This window comes from Gossypium arboreum, chromosome 3 (genome assembly GCF_025698485.1).
Source record: "Gossypium arboreum isolate Shixiya-1 chromosome 3, ASM2569848v2, whole genome shotgun sequence".
Taxonomy (NCBI): domain Eukaryota; kingdom Viridiplantae; phylum Streptophyta; class Magnoliopsida; order Malvales; family Malvaceae; genus Gossypium; species Gossypium arboreum.
In genome coordinates, this window is record NC_069072.1 from 902,096 (window position 1) to 922,679 (window position 20,584).

At 34.4% G+C, this 20,584-nt stretch overlaps 5 protein-coding genes across 6 annotated transcripts; 1 reads left to right on the top strand and 4 right to left on the bottom strand.

Annotated features, from left to right (window-relative positions):
* LOC108475617 (uncharacterized) lies at positions 1-1,069 on the bottom strand. The gene has a single exon (XM_017777600.2). It carries the CDS (start codon positions 770-772, stop codon positions 263-265), a length of 510 nt encoding a protein of 169 aa, XP_017633089.1. The 5' UTR covers positions 773-1,069; the 3' UTR covers positions 1-262.
* A 919-nt stretch (positions 1,070-1,988) lies between these two features.
* Positions 1,989-4,641, top strand: LOC108474428 (uncharacterized). Of its 2 annotated transcripts, XM_053025352.1 has the most exons (7): positions 1,989-2,132; positions 2,455-2,520; positions 3,148-3,248; positions 3,350-3,489; positions 4,079-4,160; positions 4,270-4,389; positions 4,507-4,641. In XM_053025352.1, exons 2-6 carry the CDS (start codon positions 2,484-2,486, stop codon positions 4,384-4,386), a joined length of 477 nt encoding a protein of 158 aa, XP_052881312.1. In that variant the 5' UTR covers positions 1,989-2,132; positions 2,455-2,483; the 3' UTR covers positions 4,387-4,389; positions 4,507-4,641. The 2 variants fall into 2 exon arrangements, with proteins under 2 accessions (XP_052881312.1, XP_017631830.1); XM_017776341.2 differs by having other exon boundaries at positions 4,270-4,641.
* On the bottom strand, positions 4,359-13,377 carry LOC108474948 (transportin-1). Its single transcript, XM_053026132.1, has 30 exons — positions 13,106-13,377; positions 12,318-12,605; positions 12,105-12,194; positions 11,938-12,015; positions 11,768-11,848; positions 11,372-11,422; positions 11,158-11,243; positions 10,876-10,942; positions 10,713-10,769; positions 10,582-10,611; positions 10,440-10,472; positions 10,194-10,307; positions 9,761-9,874; positions 9,580-9,678; positions 9,228-9,353; positions 9,071-9,145; positions 8,833-8,904; positions 8,321-8,431; positions 7,390-7,479; positions 7,079-7,171; positions 6,720-6,821; positions 6,466-6,528; positions 6,318-6,392; positions 6,173-6,244; positions 5,938-6,062; positions 5,802-5,853; positions 5,649-5,717; positions 5,435-5,494; positions 5,098-5,315; positions 4,359-5,009 (listed from the first exon to the last, which is right to left on the bottom strand). Exons 1-29 carry the CDS (start codon positions 13,298-13,300, stop codon positions 5,232-5,234), a joined length of 2,652 nt encoding a protein of 883 aa, XP_052882092.1. The 5' UTR covers positions 13,301-13,377; the 3' UTR covers positions 4,359-5,009; positions 5,098-5,231.
* Positions 13,378-13,757: 380 nt separating this feature from the next.
* On the bottom strand, positions 13,758-15,170 carry LOC128290486 (transportin-1-like). Its single transcript, XM_053026133.1, has 3 exons — positions 14,778-15,170; positions 13,995-14,282; positions 13,758-13,871 (listed from the first exon to the last, which is right to left on the bottom strand). Exons 1-3 carry the CDS (start codon positions 14,970-14,972, stop codon positions 13,758-13,760), a joined length of 597 nt encoding a protein of 198 aa, XP_052882093.1. The 5' UTR covers positions 14,973-15,170.
* A 769-nt stretch (positions 15,171-15,939) lies between these two features.
* Positions 15,940-19,288, bottom strand: LOC108476283 (probable protein phosphatase 2C 60). The gene is made up of 6 exons (XM_017778452.2): positions 18,918-19,288; positions 18,682-18,739; positions 18,115-18,545; positions 17,668-18,035; positions 16,626-16,862; positions 15,940-16,443 (listed from the first exon to the last, which is right to left on the bottom strand). Exons 3-6 carry the CDS (start codon positions 18,431-18,433, stop codon positions 16,174-16,176), a joined length of 1,194 nt encoding a protein of 397 aa, XP_017633941.1. The 5' UTR covers positions 18,434-18,545; positions 18,682-18,739; positions 18,918-19,288; the 3' UTR covers positions 15,940-16,173.
* Between the last annotated feature and the right edge of the window lie 1,296 nt (positions 19,289-20,584).

The window sequence follows — 20,584 nt, forward strand, 5'->3', positions numbered from 1 at the left end:
TAGATACAAAAATCAAATTTTTATTAAAATAGGGACTAGGGACTGAGTTCTTAATTAAAAACCCCTACAGATTCTCCTTCAAGAAGCTTTGAACATTGAATTTTTCAATAATTTCTTCTATTTTTTTCCACTATACTTGCACATGCAAAAAGTCAAAAAAGTATATGAAAATAGAAAAAGAAATTCTCTATTTACAAATTAAACCAATATCTACCGGTCAAACCTCAACCTGCCTGGAAAAAAGACCCCTGCGATCTCAGTTTCAGTCAACTTTATCATCGTCTTCATCGTCATCATAATAATCGCCATTAAAATCTTCTCTACTTTCCCAAAACACTTCCTTGATGTTCCTCCAAACGACATCGTATATCCACGAAACACACCCGCATTCACCGCAACACTTGTCTTTGATTTTCTCCAACAAACCCTTTTCTCCGGCCGGCGATGGGCTCGACATAGGCTGCAAGTAAGCCAAAGCAGCCTGTTTCACCAGCGGGTTCTTGATGGGTATTTCGTTCCAGCTCGAATTACTACTCTTTATCGGAGAACTAACCGCTGCTGCCGCTTGCTGTGGCGGAGACGACTGCGATGAAGATGACGCCGCCGGCATCAAGTCTTTCAAACTGATGTAAGAAACTGATTTCACGGCGATCATCTCAATGTCTAAACATGAACTGAAACCGTTGTTGTGTAAGAGAAAAGCCGGTGAATGAGAGTTTATTGAGGGTTGATCGAGATTCTTTTTTGGTTTTTCAATACTGGGTATATCCATGAATCAGAAAAGGAATGATTTTTGAATCGAAATAAATCGTTAATTTCTATATTTGGAGGGGAATTTTTTAAGTCAAGCTTTTAACAATGGAGGTTTTTGTTTAAGTGGCTGTCTTTCCATATGCTTAATATATATATATGTGTGTGTGTATATACATACACACACACACGCTTAATACTGATCTAACATAAAAAGAAAAAAAGAAAAAGAGAGAAGAATTTCTTTTGCTTGTGCAGTGACTGATCTTGAGGAAGTTTCAGGGAACTCCAGTTTTTAAGGTTGTTGGTTGTCTCTGTTAGAAGTGATTATTGAGGGAAAATAAAGAGTATTATTTTTAACGGATTGGGCCGGTGGGTTGAGTTGATTAAATAAAAGGGATAATATAATTTAAGGTCCCTCAACTTGACAATTAGGTTCATTTTGCTATTCATATATATTTTTTATCTACTTTGATTCTTTAACTTGACAATTAGATCTATTTTGATCCTGAACTTGAATACTATTAAGATTTGATGATGTGACCAATGTCACTATAATGATCGGATAGAGAATTGAATGATATAACAGTCTAAACAAAGGCGTTGAGTCAATTGACTTAGAAACTGCTTGAGGGAAAAATCTAAAATCAGGACAAAAATCGACAGTTGAATAGGTTGAATTGTTTAATATTTTTTATTTAATTATTATTGGTTTAGCATTCAGACCAATCGAACTAGTTTCATCAAGAATTGTTGGTTTGACATGTCCAACCATTAGTTTAGTAATTAAAATACTGAATGTGACACTTTAAGATTGTATCACATCATGACCTCAAAATTTATATAATTTTTTAAATTTTTAAATGATGATGTGGCTATATCATCAAACTTTTATGATTTTTAAATTTAGGGATAAAAATAGACTTAATTATAAAATAGATAATTGAAAAGTAACTCGACTTGCTCAGTTGACCTACTTAGAGTTCGTTTGGACACTATAAAGTAATTGCAAGAATGCTTAATTACAAGGTTATTAATTCAATATTTAATAATTTATTTTGCAATTTATTGAAGTTAAATGAAAATTTTCAAATAGTTAAATACCATTTTGTAATTTTTAAAGTTAAGTAACTAAAAATTAAACTTACAAATAGTTTAGTGACCTTAGATGCAATTTATCGTTTTATTTTCTTTCATTTCGGATTAGACAAAGATGTTGTATGGGCTCATTTCATGGGCCTAATGCAATGCCCTGAATATGCTATATCTTAGATTTGGTCATGGAAAAATCATCTCTAATGGCTAAAACCTCTCACTTTGCGACTGGGTTTTTGAAGACAACCTACAGCTGAGCTTCATTGATCTTCCTCTCCAATCAAACGGTACCATCTAATTCACTGTGTGCTTCACTTTCTGGGTTTCTTTTTCCTTTTGTTGTTCTTTTCTGGTTCTTTTCTTTGCACCAAAAAAAAAAAACAAAAAACAAAAACAAAAACAAAAGTAGGGTGAAAGATTTACATTTGGGAGTTTACATTAAATTTAAAGTTTTTCTAGAACGGTTAGCACGTGTGGAAAGGGAAATTGAAATGATAGAAGTGGATTTAACATGGTTTTGCTATCTGGGTATTTGTTATTTGTAGGTTAATTTATAGCAATATATATGAAATTATCTTCTGTATGTTTCTTCTATTTCGTGCTTGATAGGCAAGATTATAATAGCAACCAACGGCGCAATGGTGATTGCTTCTAGATTGCCAGCAAATTGTTCAGGTTTTAGTTCTGGACTTAGTTTTTTTGGGGGTTAAATTCTGCTATTAGTCCTTATAGTATGCTAAGTTATGGATTTCATCCATGCACTCTAATTTGATCAATTCCAGTCCCTATACCTTTCGAATTAGTCACGTTTAATCCCTATACTTTTTTAATTAGCAAGTTAAATTTGTTTGTTAAAATTCTTCTATTAGTTTTCTACTTTGCAAAAGTCCATGAATTTAATCCATGCTCTCCAATTTGGTCAGGTTTTAGTCCCCATACTGTTGGCATTTTAAAACTTCAATCTTGACTCAAACAGCGAGCATTAAATCAATTAACAAGTTTTTTTCTAGTATCTTGTGAAAATAGCAAGCTAACATGTCATTATACATGTGATAATATGTTTGCCATATTAGATTTTAGAAATAGCAAAACTTAATGAACTTAATGATTACCATTTAGTTAGGCCTAAAAAATTCAAAATTTGAAAAATACAAGGACAAAAAATGATCAAATTAGATACAAGGACTAAATTCACAATCTTTGCATGGTACAGGAGCTAATAGTAGAATTTAACCTTTTTAATATCTTATAATGCTTTGGATTATGCTTTTCATTTTTTTTCTTTCTATTCTACTTTTGTAGGTTTGCTTTATCCTAGTTATCATAAGCTATCTGTTCAGCTTAACAGGTACCAAAGAACTAGATTTGATTGTTATAATCCTAATCAACCATTTTATGGAAAGGTAATATTTATCTGTTATATTGTCTCAAATCCCTGTATATGATCACCATGTTAGGCAGTATTGCTTATTCAATTCTTGAATCCTTCTTTATATTCTTATAGCTTTGTAGAGGAAGTTCTCTTAGGAAGCCTCGTACGAGCAGGCATGTCGTGTCTGTAGGAAGTAACAGGCATCAATTGAGTTTTGATGATGAATTACCCGAGGAACCTTTCTGGCTAAGTCTGGTTAGAGAAACCATATGGTAATTCACCGAAGACTGCTCTCTTTTTCCTTATTATAGCTTCCCTCCCTTACCCTGTTTTTGTAGCATCTTGCACTTTAAGAGGCTCGCGATAATGCTGCTTCTGCTTGATGATATAAGCATATTAATCGATTGATATAAGTAAAAGTATCATAGAAGCCCTTTTACAAAGAGTCGGATTGCATTTTGCCCCCTCTACTCAAAAAATGGGCAAATTAGTCTCGGTACATTAGATTAAAGGAAAAACTGGTCTTTTTCTTAAAATTTTCATCTATTTCTACGGCTAAAAATAGGTTCTTGTACGTCGGCATAAGGTACACGTGGCACACCACGTGTAATTGTCTACTTATTCTGTTACTTTTTAGCAGTAGAAATTGACGAAAATTTTACCTGAAAAGATTATTTTACTTTTTGATCTAGCATACAGGGACTAATTTGCTCATTTTTTAAGTAAAAGGGGCAAAATGTAATCTGACTCTTAGTTCTGGGGCCTTCATGGTACTTTTATCATCAATGTACAAGTGTGTGCGTGTGCGCGCGCGCATATATATGTTGCCTTTGTTGAGTAACTGGTGCTTGATGCTTTTAGGGGCTTAAGATCTTTGTTTGTGTTTCTGGTTGAGCAACCTAGTCAACTGAAATACATAGAATGGCCAAGCTTTGTAAGCACGGTAAGTATTGAAAAACTAAGTTGCACTTGGAAGTCGAAGAATTTTTTGTTCAGATAACCAATTTGTATGCCCAAACTTACGCATTTTCATCTTCGGTTTTTTTTTGTAGCTGAAGACTGCGATTTTAACTCTTGTTCTCGTAGCCGGGCTCATTGTTGCACTGTCATCAGTTGACTCCATCCTCTGCTATATTTTAGCTTTGTTACTTAGAAAAACCCCATCATAATTGGTACACCCTCAAAAGAACACCTTAGATGTATATATAATATATGGATATATATATATGTATTCCTTGAATGTTGCATAAGATTATCTAGAGTTACTTTTCGGATAATATGTACCTCAGGTTTCATGTGTGGAAGAACAGCAGGTTTTCTCGGTAAAGGATGAACTGCACCGGAAATTTGTCTTTGATCCGACAGTAACTTTCTTGTTTAATGTAGTTTCTCTTTTTGAAATAAGGTTCAAACTTTGAAAATAATATCCTTCGGAGGGGCAGCTATGAACCTCAAAAAATCAATTTTTATAGACGGTAAAACGCGTATGTAGAAAACAAATGATACACGGTTTGCATGAATTCATGAAATCTCCAGGGACTAATAGTTACATTATCCCTTTATAACCCCAATCTCATTGCTGCGGCATGAACCTTAATGATTACATAAGTGACACCTAAAAGCTATCAGTCATCCACATCTAAAGCACTTGAACAAAAATCTATGGAAATAACAGACCAAAACTCAATAAGAGAAAATTCCGCAATGCTTTAACCCGATACCTCACCGATCCTTCAACTAAAACGCCAAAAAAAAAAAAAACAACCTCTTGAAGCTTTGGAGGGCTGCATTCCTAGATGCACAATGGGGAACAAAGTTAGCTTGTTTCAAGCTTTTAGGAATGGATACTTTGCCTTGGGAAAAGAATCATTGGCACATACCAACATTTTCTTATATCGATCGCAGCTCCGATGGATGATGCGCGAAATAGACAACAGTATTGATGCTGATAGAAGATATCTTTGAAGAAACCATGGATACTGGTGAACAATGACAATCATGGATTACAAAGATCTTAAACTAGATACTTCGCAATATTAGCCTTCACGAGTGGATCCAAATCGGACATAAATTTGTCCCATGCCTCGTTAGTAAGCATCTGCAAGAACATTTATCGACTAACTCAGTGAAAATAATAAATGCTTCCGAGTTGTAATCATTTAGGTAATTGTTCAACAGATGAAAAACCAGTGAGGGACAACTGCTCTAGTGCCTAACCTGTTGATAATCATGCATGACCTTGCAAACTTCTGTATTCAGTTCTGTGCTCCATATTTTCTGCGGAAAAAGAAAGTCGTAAGCTCAAACTTCAACATATACGACCCTTGGAAACAATAAATAACAGCATCATATTTTCCGCGGAAAAAGAAAGTCGTAAGCTCAAACTTCAACATATACGACCCTTGGAAACAATAAATAACAGCATCCTTACTTTCCAGCTTGCAATAGCTTTGCATACGTAAACAAGCGAACTCTGAGCAACTGAAGGATTTGCCTTGACCTGGAAAGGTGTAGTATCATCCAAAGCATAAATTAGATAAATGATTCAGTGTTACTAAAGATTATAACAAAAACAGATGCATACCATTGCACAAAGACCTTTGAAGGCATCTTCTTTCTCGATACCGTCACGTGTACTGCCACAAATTGTTTGTTAGATGAGTACAGAGAAAGAAAATGCACCTGACGATTCTGGCGGGTTAACTATAAATTATACTTACGTAGATAAAGAAATGCACCATGGTTGCATGCACTTCTCCATGTGTGGCGACACAAGATCTGGACAGACAAATGCAAGCCTCCCTAGAGTAATGGCACTATTTTCAACCATTGACTTCTCCACCCCCTGCCGTACAGACACAGATGAGTTTGCATCAAAATGACTTTTACAGGAAGTAATGTACTAACACATTGTAATGCTTATAGGGGAATTCATGCCAACAAAAATGGAATAACCTCTGATTGATGAAGGATTGGAATCAAACACGAGATCACTGTTGTGACAAACGGAGAAGTTTCTTGAGGAACCTGAAATTCACAAATGAATAAAATGGTATAACTATTCTATTTCATCAAAATGCAGAATGAAGAGCTCGTATACCTGAACAGCTAGCTCTCCGATAGCCCAACATGCATTGTTTGCTACTGAAATGGTTTTCTCTAACTTGGGAATCTTCTGCATGGACATATACCACGTAATAAAATAAACATGGCAAACTGAGATCTGGAATACCAAAATGAGTCCGTACCAATTGCTTCACCGCTAGATAAAGGAACTCAGGTACACGAGGATGCAAATAAATAGGACAAACCTAATCAAAGTCAACATTCGAATTAAGTTAAAAGTAAATTACTCAAACACCATAAGAATACAATAAGAAGTTTCGAGTATATCACCAGCGCCCATGCTCGAGGCTTATTCATGTTACAAGCTTCATGTCCCCGGAATCCCTCTTACTGGCGAAAGAGGGAAGGTGAAATTTTAAGTTCATTTTTGACTTACTCTTGCTAGGTCCCCTAGAAGACCAAAGGCACTTTGTCGAACATCAGGAGCACCATCCCTGCAACATTTCAGAAGCATGTCCCTCAAATTGCTCTGTAAAACCTACATATAATAGAAAAATTTGCCAGGTCAAAATGTTATGAACATGTTTATGTAACCATAAATTTAATAATTAATGGGGATAGCCAGTTCACAGCACCAATATCCGGAACAAAACGGACAAGTCATCACCTAGGTATCATGACATGGTGTAAGAAAGTTTCTAAGAATATGAATTTTACACTAAATAAAAACATCCCATAGAGGCCAAAAGCAATGCTCTGGGATCACATCTCTCGAGCAAAAGATAAAGCAAGTACCAAACTCTCTATTCCACTATCAAAGCACCCTGTTAGTCCAGATAGAAAATCAAGCGAGCATGTAATGAAGTCCTTATCTGAAAAAGGATGAGCCTGCAAAAAATTTCCCATCAATGTCTTCAAAAAAACTTAACTATGTATCTTTATATGTCATAAAAACGATAGTAGATGGAGCAACATTAGCATACAAATAGAAAGCAAATTGCATTAAAAATCAAGCAGTGAAGAGTATCGTTAGCATACTATATACTGCTTTATCGAAGAGATCAATTGTTGATTACTAGAGAATTAAAAGTTGAATCTATCAAAACCTTGGCCAACCGTTGTTGAGCCTCGATGATAGTTATGCACCTACTGAATAAATGCTCAGTAAACTCAGAGAATTCGATGCTACCCAATGCCTGAAAAGTTAAGAAAACATTAATCCTCGTGGTAACTCTACTAAAATTGTGTACAGGCATCATCTTATCGAAACATATAGAACAAACAACTAATATGAGGATAGAAATGAATAAAAGTCAGAAATGCACGAAACTGGATCGATTTATTCTAGTAGTGAAATGTTTAAGAAACATATAGTTAACAAATTAAGCAATGTGGACTGCCTTAGCTCTGAGGTTAATAAGAGATAGTTGTTTCTGAGCACTTCAATAATCCATTACAGCGAATAACCACATTCTGAAGGGAGACAGCAAAAGTACCATGGAGTCCCCTAGTTCCCCTCTACTCATAAAAGGGGCAAATTAGCCCTTGTAAGTTAAATTAAAAGGTAAATTTGTCGTTTCTATTAAAAATTTTATTTATTTGTACTATTAAAAACTAGCGTGATTGACGGAATAACTAGAAAGTGTCAGTTGTACCTTATGCTGATGTACAATGACCAATTTTTAACAGTAGAATTGAATGGATAAATTTTTAATAGAAGGATCGGTTCGCTCTTTAATCTAATTTTTACTATTTTTTGAGTAGAGGGGACAAAATACAATTCAACTACTAGTACAGGAGCCTCTATAGTACTTTTACTTATGGGAGACCTGTTTAAGATGTTAAATGAGCAGATAAAACTAATCAATAGATGCAACTAGAAAAGAACAGACATGGCTTTTTTGAATTTCACACCTCACTCGGTCAATAGTATAGAAAGCATGTCCATAAATGACTAGATCAAGGTTAAAACAGAACATGACCATATCTCCCCCTCCATAAATAAATAAAAAGGTCAAAGAATAACAATTCAGTAACCTGCACGATGGATGTGAAGCACTCAAGAAGTGTTAAGAGATCTTTGTCAAAAATTGAAAAATTTTGCCACTTTTGAAGGAGTGGTGGAATCAGAATTTCAACATAAACAGGCTGCAAATGATAAAACCAATTAGCGGAGAGAACCATCTTTATTATAACAAACACACCACACAAGTGCAATGGCTTTTCGGTAGACCTGTCAATTCTGACCCAAATCCAAAAACACAATTCTACACATCTAAATCCAAACCAATCTCAACCTAAAATAATCCAAACCCAAAATGACTCAAAGAAGTAAGCCAAATGACCCATATCCGAGTTGAACTGATAGGAAAAATCCAACTGTTTCAGACCTGAAATAACCCAAAAATTTTTAAAACCCAGATTGACTTGATCCAAAACCAACCCAACAGGCCCAATTGACAGGTAAATTTTAGGTACAATAAACTAGTATTCGAAAAAATGAAGAGACAAAAGTGTAAGAAATATTATTGTCCTTAGCATGCTGATACCTGATCCAATTCCTCTCCAACAGCATCTACTAGAGTTCCGATAGCATCACAAATAATTCTCAGGTTCCGTTTCTGTAATGGTTTTACATAAATGATAAAAAAAAAAGTTCATACAGTGATGAAAATGAAGCAGAATACTAAATAACAGTAAAGGTAAGAACCGACAACCTCCAGGTCTAGTAAGTCATAATTGCAACGCTAAAAGAGCTTATTACAATGTAAAGGGCATAAAAACAACCTGATACTCGCCCAAAGGATGCATAAGATGCTGTAATATTTCTTTCAACCTCGGTGCCAACTTTTCGGCAGCCTCCTGTAAATGAATAAGGCAAAGGTTGAAACTTGTAAGAATTTAAATCCCAAAAATGTAACTGGACATACAGCAAGTTTACAACCTCTTCAAGTATTGCAAGAGCAGAACAGGCAGCCCCTTGTACCAGCTTGTTAGTATCCGATATTCTTTGCAGGAGAGCCGTAAGAACTATGTCAAATTGCTCATAGCCTTTTTTATTACCACTATCCTGAATGGATGAAACATGAGAATTCTCAACATAAAATCCAATGCCAAAGAAACAGATAAAAGAAGTTTATCGGCGGTATGTACCAAGAACAACAAATGATTGGTATATGATGCAAACGCATAAACTATATTGTTGGTCAAAGGGGTTATTAATCATTCATTACTAAATTAGAAAAAGGTATTGACAGCCACACAGCATTTAAAGGAAGGCTAATTTTCATTCATACCTGAACAATGTATTTGCTGAATTGAGAAAGTGTCCAACAAGAAGTACTCCTTATGAGAGTAAACTTATGATCTAAAAGGGGAATTAGAGATGCCACAATCTGCCCACATAAACATATTTAACAACAATGATCAATTTAGGAGCATAACATGATTTAACAAAAACAGACAAACGAGTACTACCTCAGACAAACGAGGATAAAGACCATTGTTGCAACCTCTAGCGATTACACCAAGAGCCAAAACAGCAGCTTCCTTGTCCCTCCAGGCTTCATCACCAGTAGCAGATAAGTTTGCCTGCAAAAATCCGAATAACTTTTTTTATCTAACTCCTATTATATGTCATTAAAATTCAAATGACTTTTAATATCTAAATTTTCTTTCATTAAGTTTATGAACATGGGGAATAAAAAATTTGGCATAAACAGAAATAACCTTTATGATCCAAAATAGCATATATATTTTATAGCAAACGATTCAAGTTCTCGGTGGAAACAATCAAAGTTGACATATTTTAGCTAAGACGAACTCATAATGCAAAATACATATCGAACCAACAACAAAACAGATACAATTTCCTTGATCCAAATTTGACATCGTCCAACAGGTAAGTTACCTCGATAATAGGCATAAATGTAAGAAGAATTTTAGCTCCAAACACATTTGATAGAACATCAAGAGCTGAGGCACTGCATTTCCGTAAGTTACAGATGGTACAAGTGTCATCATCCTGTACCAAAATGATCACTTAGGAAAAAAATTCCACTAAAAAAACAATCTTTCCAAAACTAAGAAAAACATAGAGCTTCCCTATGTTAGTTGATTCTGATTGACGTACACAGAAAAAGAAAAGATTACTTACTTCATCAGAACAAGGAAGTTGAGGTTTCAGATCCTGAAGAAGAAATGTTATAAGAGAATATATCAAAACCCAAATTCAGCAAAATAGAATACTGACTAGAATATACTACAGAAAACTAGGAACAAAAATAAATTATATTAACCTGATATCTGTCTGGAATAGACTCGTCTTCCTACAAAATAGAATCAATTCCAAGTAAATTACGAATTAAAGTTGGCAATTCAGATAATATGAAAGCAGAAGGTGACAAGAAATAACCTTAGCATCAATAACCTCAGCATCAGCAAGTAAATCATCATCATTAGGGTAAGCCATGTTTGACAACAAAATCTTTAAAGAAAGAAAAAGAAAAAGAAAAGGATATGTGAAAAACTAACAAAGATATTGTAACTGGCTCTGCAAAAAATGAAAAATTAAAACGGTTGAAATTGCATACTAGAGTTAAACGTGGCAAATATTCTCTCAAATTCTCAGATGGTATCTGTGCATCCCAATATTTAGACCTGCCAATCATGATCTACAATGAATCATAAAGTGCTAGTAAAGTTAAATGCATGGCCCTCTCCATGCTTAGATGCAAGAAAATGAATCTACATAATAACACATAGAGTTGAAGGCACATATACATATAAGAAATCAAGACATTGCATTTTGAAGCTTGTCATTCTGCATAAGTTATCAAAACAATTGCTTTAGAAAACCACAGAAAGAAAGTTACCAAAATCCACACGCTTCAAGTGCCACTACATCATTGTTGTCCTTATTGAGTTGTAACATACATTCAATTACATCCTTCAAACGGGGCTGTGAAATAGTGAAAGTCGCATCAGGGAAGAAAAGAACTGTGGTTTTGACTTTTGAGAAGGCCTAAATAGGCAATAAGAGCATGACAAAGAAACTAAAGAAAAAGTAACAACATATCTGATACCCACCTCTAGAACAGATGGATGGAATTCAACTAGCTGAAGCAATGCAGTACAAACCTGATCATTTGGCCCGGGAAAAAAAAGCATTGAGCTGAACATGCACAAGTTTGGAACAAATATGATAGCTTTCTACAATTCATCACTAGTTTACAATACTAAAATTTTGAAAATACTGTATAAAATAATTTTTTAGGAGATAGAAACAATTTTTCTCTTAGTATGCGAGTTACATGATAAATATATTTACAGTGTCCAAAGAGTATATCAAACTTCTATATAGTTGCATCAACAGTAAATGATAAGGAAGGTTAGGAAAATTTTATTAAACAATTGAGTATTCCATGCCAGAGACTAAATCATAATTACAAATAAGAAAACAATAGAAAAAGAGAAACTATTAACCAATTTCCGCACTGCTGCATCTGGCTCGTTGGCAAGGAGAAACAAACCATCAAGGTATTTATTCTTGGATGTGTATAGTCCCTGGAAGAAAATAATGTATAACATGAAGTATAGCCCAAAAGTATCAAAATGACATCCATTAAAATTAAGAATATAAACTTGCAACTTACAGAAGGCATAGAGATAATGTATTTGTTTACAAAACGCAATGAAAGCTTTCTCAAATTAGCATGGGGCGAATGAAAAAACTGCTCATAGGGAAAGAAGAAGAAGAAAAACATAATTAGCAAATTTACATATGCATGAAGGAATTTTAACACAAGAAAATGCATTTCACCTCAAACAATTCAAGAAGGAATATGTTGATGGGCCTTTGACCTGACCAAGCGTCATCAGAATCCAACAATTCGGGTGTATTCTCAGAGATCTGTTTTACAAAGGAATGGTTGATGCGTTAAATGTAACTAAATTAGTACAAAGTTAACATCTATGATTTATGGTTGATTTCTATTCAATGATGGTAGAAATTAGAAAATTACTCATTTCATACCTTTGACAATGCATCCATAGCACCTCCATTTCTATTTGGATCACCACTGTTAAGGAAATGTAGAAGAGTATGAAACAGCTCAGGCCATCCCAAAATTCCCCCTTGTTGAATAACATTTGATATAGTCGTCCCACAAGTTGACCTAATGTGTTGATCTGCTTCTCCTAAACCATATAACAGTTGTAATTTTATATATTGTTGGTGTTCAGGCTCTATCAAATTGTATACAGCCATTAGCCCATTTTTCAGCAGCAGACCAGCAACTTTTCGAATCTCTACAGGTACATCCTGCATAAATTTGCGAAATTAAAACAATTTTCTTACCATATGAAGGCAAACATATATTATTACACATCTAAAGGTAATTTCTTACACATCTACAGTTACATGGCTGCCCTTCCCAATAATGTCAACTCCAAAGTTTGAACCAAAATTCTCACTTTGGGAGTCAATATGCCTTACCATTCACTAACTAACAACCTGATTTATAAAACATCCCAAATTAAAAGCAATGCCATGACCAATATTTCCCACTAAAACCTTTGTTTAACCCCAAAAGTAATATACAATCAACTTCGTCAACTCCACGACTAAAGTATTCTCTAAAGAAACACAATCCAATGAAAAAGACTTCCACAAAAGAATAATTCTCCACAAACATATAATCCAATCAATACCGATAATCCAATTCCTCAAAAACACACTAAAATCCAACCAAGAAAAAAGAAAAGATACCATTAAAATAATTAGTAAGCAAAAAAAGGGAAGTAAAAAAAAATGAAGTAAACCTTAGCTCTTGAAAGGATAAAAGCAAGATAGTTGTTGAAATCACCGAACAAAGAGAAATGCAGAAGCTGCATCCGAATCTGAGTCCTAATAACCGTAGAAAACGGCAAATTATCTAGCAGCAACAGGAGAATTATTTGGTTCAACCCCTCTGCGTGTGGCTGCCATGGCCCAAGCCGAGTTATCGTCCTTCTCATTCTTTAAACAGATTCCAAATTCTTTGGTGACGGCTCTAAGTTTTTAACTTTTAAGAGTAGCAACCATGGGGTTTTGGTGGGGTTTTTGGGTTGAGGAGTTTCAGCAGAGTTATGGACAAAGTTGAGAGAATTTTGGTGGGAAAATGGCAGAGCATGAAAAGAAAAAGCAGAGGAGCTTTTAGTGGGATCTTGTTATTTTGGCGGGGCCAAAATAACTACTTCAAAGTTGTTAACTTTCTTGGTATAACATGAAGTATAGCCCAAAAGTATCAAAATGACATCCATTAAAATTAAGAATATAAACTTGCAACTTACAGAAGGCATAGAGATAATGTATTTGTTTACAAAACGCAATGAAAGCTTTCTCAAATTAGCATGGGGCGAATGAAAAAACTGCTCATAGGGAAAGAAGAAGAAGAAAACATAATTAGCAAATTTACATATGCATGAAGGAATTTTAACACAAGAAAATGCATTTCACCTCAAACAATTCAAGAAGGAATATGTTGATGGGCCTTTGACCTGACCAAGCGTCATCAGAATCCAACAATTCGGGTGTATTCTCAGAGATCTGTTTTACAAAGGAATGGTTGATGCGTTAAATGTAACTAAATTAGTACAAAGTTAACATCTATGATTTATGGTTGATTTCTATTCAATGATGGTAGAAATTAGAAAATTACTCATTTCATACCTTTGACAATGCATCCATAGCACCTCCATTTCTATTTGGATCACCACTGTTAAGGAAATGTAGAAGAGTATGAAACAGCTCAGGCCATCCCAAAATTCCCCCTTGTTGAATAACATTTGATATAGTCGTCCCACAAGTTGACCTAATGTGTTGATCTGCTTCTCCTAAACCATATAACAGTTGTAATTTTATATATTGTTGGTGTTCAGGCTCTATCAAATTGTATACAGCCATTAGCCCATTTTTCAGCAGCAGACCAGCAACTTTTCGAATCTCTACAGGTACATCCTGCATAAATTTGCGAAATTAAAACAATTTTCTTACCATATGAAGGCAAACATATATTATTACACATCTAAAGGTAATTTCTTACACATCTACAGTTACATGGCTGCCCTTCCCAATAATGTCAACTCCAAAGTTTGAACCAAAATTCTCACTTTGGGAGTCAATATGCCTTACCATTCACTAACTAACAACCTGATTTATAAAACATCCCAAATTAAAAGCAATGCCATGACCAATATTTCCCACTAAAACCTTTGTTTAACCCCAAAAGTAATATACAATCAACTTCGTCAACTCCACGACTAAAGTATTCTCTAAAGAAACACAATCCAATGAAAAAGACTTCCACAAAAGAATAATTCTCCACAAACATATAATCCAATCAATACCGATAATCCAATTCCTCAAAAACACACTAAAATCCAACCAAGAAAAAGAAAAGATACCATTAAAATAATTAGTAAGCAAAAAAGGAAGTAAAAAAATGAAGTAAACCTTAGCTCTTGAAAGGATAAAAGCAAGATAGTTGTTGAAATCACCGAACAAAGAGAAATGCAGAAGCTGCATCCGAATCTGAGTCCTAATAACCGTAGAAAACGGCAAATTATCTAGCAGCAACAGGAGAATTATTTGGTTCAACCCCTCTGCGTGTGGCTGCCATGGCCCAAGCCGAGTTATCGTCCTTCTCATTCTTTAAACAGATTCCAAATTCTTTGGTGACGGCTCTAAGTTTTTAACTTTTAAGAGTAGCAACCATGGGGTTTTGGTGGGGTTTTTTGGGTTGAGGAGTTTCAGCAGAGTTATGGACAAAGTTGAGAGAATTTTGGTGGGAAAATGGCAGAGCATGAAAAAGAAAAAGCAGAGGAGCTTTTAGTGGGATCTTGTTATTTTGGCGGGGCCAAAATAACTACTTCAAAGTTGTTAACTTTCTTGATTAGTTGGAAATGGTAAAAATACCGTACAAGCACTTATATTAAAAGTTAGATTACATTTTTACTTATTTATCTTTGCATCTTAAATCAGAGACATACGGTCCTTCGCTAAAAATTCTGTTCATTTTTGTGGTTTAAAACTTGCTTTTATATCGTCATTATAAGATATTCATAATATAACTATTTAGTTATTTTACTAATAATGTTGGATTTTAATAATGGAATTGAATGAAAATTTTAACAGAAAGTACAATAATTATTTTACGCATTGTTTTAAGTAAAAAAGTAAAATACAATCTAATTAAAATAAAATTATTTTAGATTTCAATTAAAATTAAAATCAAAATAAATTTAAATCGGATTGATTAGAAGAAGCGAAGCTCTTCTAGTAGGATGAACTTTTTTTCAATTTTGATATTTTTTATGTTCATTAAGAATATATTAAAATTAAGAAAAAGAACTTATAAAAATTCAGAGAAATTATATTTTATTTAATTGAAATTTATTATCCAATTACAATTCAAAAGCTATCGGAATATTAAATTTTAAGTTTTTTTTAATTTTATATGGTATAAAATTAAATTAAAATAAATATATAAAATTTATATGGAATATTATCTACATTGGTGCAAAATAGTAAACTACATTAACTGAAGAACAAAAGAGAGTGTAAATTATTTATATATATATATATATAAAAGAGCAAGAAAAAACTATCCCAGAAATAACTATAACAATCAACACCTTGTACTATTTCTCTAGGTTTGTTTCGAGTTTTTCGACATAGACGAAAACTAAATGCAGGTATTAGTTTTTGCAGTTAAAAGTAACGGTGGTGTACATCAAAGAATTGAAGGCTTGTTCCGGTTTTTATCGCTTTTCGGAAGCTACCTGGTATTCACATAAGAAAATGATACAACAAAGAAAAAAAAAACACGAGGACATAGATATATATATGATCAAGTGCCGCCGGGTTCGGTTGGCGTGGCACACGGGGCTAGTATATTCGGAGGGAAGTTAACTCCGCCCCCTCTAATGGATAGATTAGGGCCCTTTGCTGAGCTAGCCCTGCTCATGAGGTTTGAGTCGAGAAACACCACGATTACTGTGATATCGTCGTGGAAATGCCGGCGGACACCGCGGTCAATCTTCTTCAAGTCGGAATATCTCATTTCTCTCTTCTTTGCTGCTTCTTGTAGTGCGGTTTTTACGAGCCGCTTTGCACTTCCCTGCATGAAAGTCCAAAACCGAAAGGTTATATACGACGTTATTTTGGTACCCTAATTTTTAATATTGTCCCTCATACCTGCATGAGCATGTATTCGTATGATATACGAGCGTATGTCATTTGTCGACATGTATATGCATACATTAAGATCAAAAAAAATTTAACATCGAGTTATAAACTTACACTCCGTGGATGATTTTGAACTATATTGACAGCTTCTTGGTTACTTAGGTGCTCCCAAAGCCCATCAGATGCAAATATCACAAACTGATCATGTGGCTGCAGCTCGTGCATTGATATTGACGGATCTGCACTCAATATCGGCTTTCTAAAAGGTTCACAAAGGCGGAATTTTGGATATAAAGGCTCCCTGTTGAACTCCGCCTTTTTCAAATATACATCACCGATCGATCTGGAAATCTGTAAGATCAAGAACTCTATCAGCAAACACTCAAAAAAAAAAGGGACACAAGAACAAACCACAGAAAACAAGAGAAAGTAACATACTGCATACTTTTGTGGAATGTACTTAATTGTAATTCTAGGTGCTTGACCAATTTGATCGAGCATCGGAAACATGATTTAAACCATCAGTTAATAAGGAATTCAAAGTGAGAAGTGTCCTGTCAGGTTTCATAGCCTAGATATAGATCTTAATCCAAAGTTAGAAAGCCGGGAAAGTATGTTTAAATAAGTACTTTACAGGCAGCGGTAAATGAACTATCTCTACAATCTCGAGCCATCAACTACATCCCTACATGCTTCGGTGATAGATATTTGTCAAGGGGTAGCTCTCCGTCTTCCATAGTTGTCATGATGAGGCAACCAGAATTTGCCGTTTACTATCTATAAGACCCAGAAACCACATAACTGTAAACCCAAGGGTAACTAAAAAGCCTATGTTAAAATATAACCAACTCCGAGATCACCCCTGAGCTTATTAATTCCCCACTCGGAATATACAGTCATGCAGCTGATACACCTCCTTGCCTCAGGAAAAATTGAAGTCCTCTTTCAGTTTTTAATTCTAAAAACAAACTTTTCGAACATTTCAAAAACAGCATGCTCTATGGTGCTCTGCACGATGACGAAAGTGGCACCTGCTCCATCAGTTCCTACATCGGGTTTTTTTCCCGAACCACTTATCACAGCTGCTGTTACCTACTCATCTTAGCAGTTAAATTACTACAAAAGGAAAAAAAAACATATACATGGTGAAGCATACCTGTATGAGACCTTTTACGCGCCATACGTTATGCTTCAATACTACAATTTGTGAGTCATCGGGATGCAATGATTGCATCTCTCGTCTTACAGACTCTATACACACATTATGCTCGGCCGACAACTGAATAGCTAGAACCTCCCCTGTTGCCTTTACAGCTCTCCCCAAAACAGCACGAGAATCACCAAGGTTAGCAACATAAAGAGTTCCGTTACAGATAACACCGACCAGACAGCAAGATCCAACAGCTGCAATTTGTGGTTTCATCGGCCATTGTTTGGTAACGAGTGACAAAAAACCGTCTTCTGTAGCTTGATATGCTTTACGTATCACATCAGCCGACATCCCTTGTTGCTCCGAAGTGAATCCTGAACATAACAAAAGTGAGCACAGACAAATAACAAAGATATTTCTCGGTTTCGACTAGGAGCAAGGCGTTGTGCTTACGTTTGAGATGTTGAAAGAGATGATCGTTGATGTACCGGGACGTTTCCGGGCCACCATGTCCATCATATACACCAACAAAAGTACCATACGGACCTGACTCGTGTAAACTCAAACAACCAGACTCGAGCTGGCTTTGGTCTTCAAGCAAATTGTTGGCTTGAACCACTGCCATTGAGAACTCACCATTGAAATGCTGCCCTGAATCTTTGTACCATAAAAGACCATCTTGTCGACCTCCGTTTTCGGAACTCGTGTGAACGTGTCTATCAGATCTCGGTAAAAAACAAGCCCTCAATAAATTCATTAACCCTGATAACATCCCTCATTTCATCCACAAAAACCTCCAAATTCTCATTTAAAAACTAGACCCTAAAAAACCGAAAACCGAACCGAATATCCTCCTTTTTTGCTTCAACACAACACTAAAAACACTGCAGCAGCAACAAGAAGAAGCACAAAGCACAGCAGTTCAATGAACCATAACAGCTCAAAAATAAACTCAAAGCAAGCAAACTTAAGCTGCAAATATAACTAATAAAAGATCAATTACAAGGTACAAGGAACCACCTTGTTTTTCTCAGCTTGTCTTAAAAAGTCATAACCGTACCACCGTACCTGCTCCTTGCTGAAAAATTCAATAATAACTCAAAGGGTTTTTGGAAAAACAAGAGAATAAGTCAAAGACCTTTTTTTTTTCTAATTTTCTAAGGTCTAATGTTTCACATTGAGAACCTTAAACAGAACCCATTAATCATCATAATTCAAGCAAAAAAAAAAAAAAAAAGGCAGCAGCAGCAACTTACCTTTTAAATTTGACAACTTTGGTTCATACTTGAAAAAAAGAAGATCCGGGAATTGAAAAAAGCTAGAAACTTCATGTAGATCTATGGATCAATCAAATCAAAGAATTTTTTTTTTTTTTTGATTTGGTTGGTTTTCAACAAGTGATGAGATAATTGAAGAAAAAATAGAAATGAAAATGGATGAGTTCTTTTTTTTTTCTTCAAAAAAGTTCCATTTATGTAAAAGGTTTTTGGTTTTGGTCCCCAAAAAAACACATAAAAACTCTTTCCTTTTCTGCTTCCCTTATCTTTCTTTTGTATATCTCTTGTTTTTCTCAGCAGACAAGACCCATAAAAGACCAACGATGGAGAACTTGAAGCCAGCAAAGCAAAGGTCCAGTTTGGGCTCCACATACCCCTATGGTAAAACATAGAGAAAACCCCATAAAATGTCAATTTCTATATATAGTCCCTGTACTTTAATCTCTTTTTATAATTTAATTTTTTTACTCTTCGAATTATTGGGATGTGGTGACATGACATATATATTTTTGCATTTTTAAAATATATAATGGTTGTTTAATTAAAAAATCACAAAAGTGTATAAAAATCAAACTTTTTCTATTATTATATTTATACTATGCATAAATTGTAAATTAGATTTTTACTCTAATTTAATCAATTTTATTATTTCTAAAATATTATATAATAAATATATTATCATGGTAATATCATTTAATATAACCCTTTATAAGAGATTTAATAATCACTTAAAAATTTATTGAGTCTTAGTTCGATTGGTATTGGTATTGTTCTCAATGCATGAAGAGGTGGGTTTGACTATGTTGAAGTGTATTATCCTCCTATTTATGAGTTAAAAAGAGACTATAAGTAATTACTCGAAAATATGAATTTTGTTCAAATATTTATGAAAAGAAGTCCATTGCTATTTTTTTCAAAAAATGTGAACTTCCATCAAACACTTTAAAATAATTTAATAACTATTTTATAATTTTTTAAAATTAAATAACTACATAGTAAAATTTATTAATAATGTACCCAAATAATAATATTGGAATACTTATGGAAAAGTCCACTGTTGCCTTTTTTATTCAATCGATTTATTATTTTAGGGGTTTATGCTAAATGACATCACCACGTTAACAAAGTAACCCAAGAAATAAGATCTATAGGGGTCTCACGTGGCATCATATTTGTTTGCCACGAACCTTATTATTACAGGTGGTTTCCATCTTCGGTCCACTATGCCGCTACACGTGTTAGTTTATGAAAAGCAGTATGAAATTGTATGCACTGGGCGGTGGTCGTTATTACAGGTTGCTGTTAGAAACCGAGTAAGAGAGTCAAACCTTGCTTGATTCATTGCTAAAACTCTCCAAAACTGGTTTTGCTTATCTACGGGTTTGGCTACCGTAGGTTCGAGAAGTAGCCAATAGGATGCTTATTTTAGGGGCACTTTCGTCATTGGGGACAATAATGATAGAGTTAGATAATTTTGGTAGTTTAACCACTCATGGACTTTTGAAAGAAAAATATTCTAGAATAAATAATAATTTATTAATATTTTGATATTTGTTAATTTGTATTTTCTCAAATTAGATCAATTATATTTAATTAATTTCTTCATAAATAAGTTTGTTTATGTTATTTAAAATTTCTTTAAATTA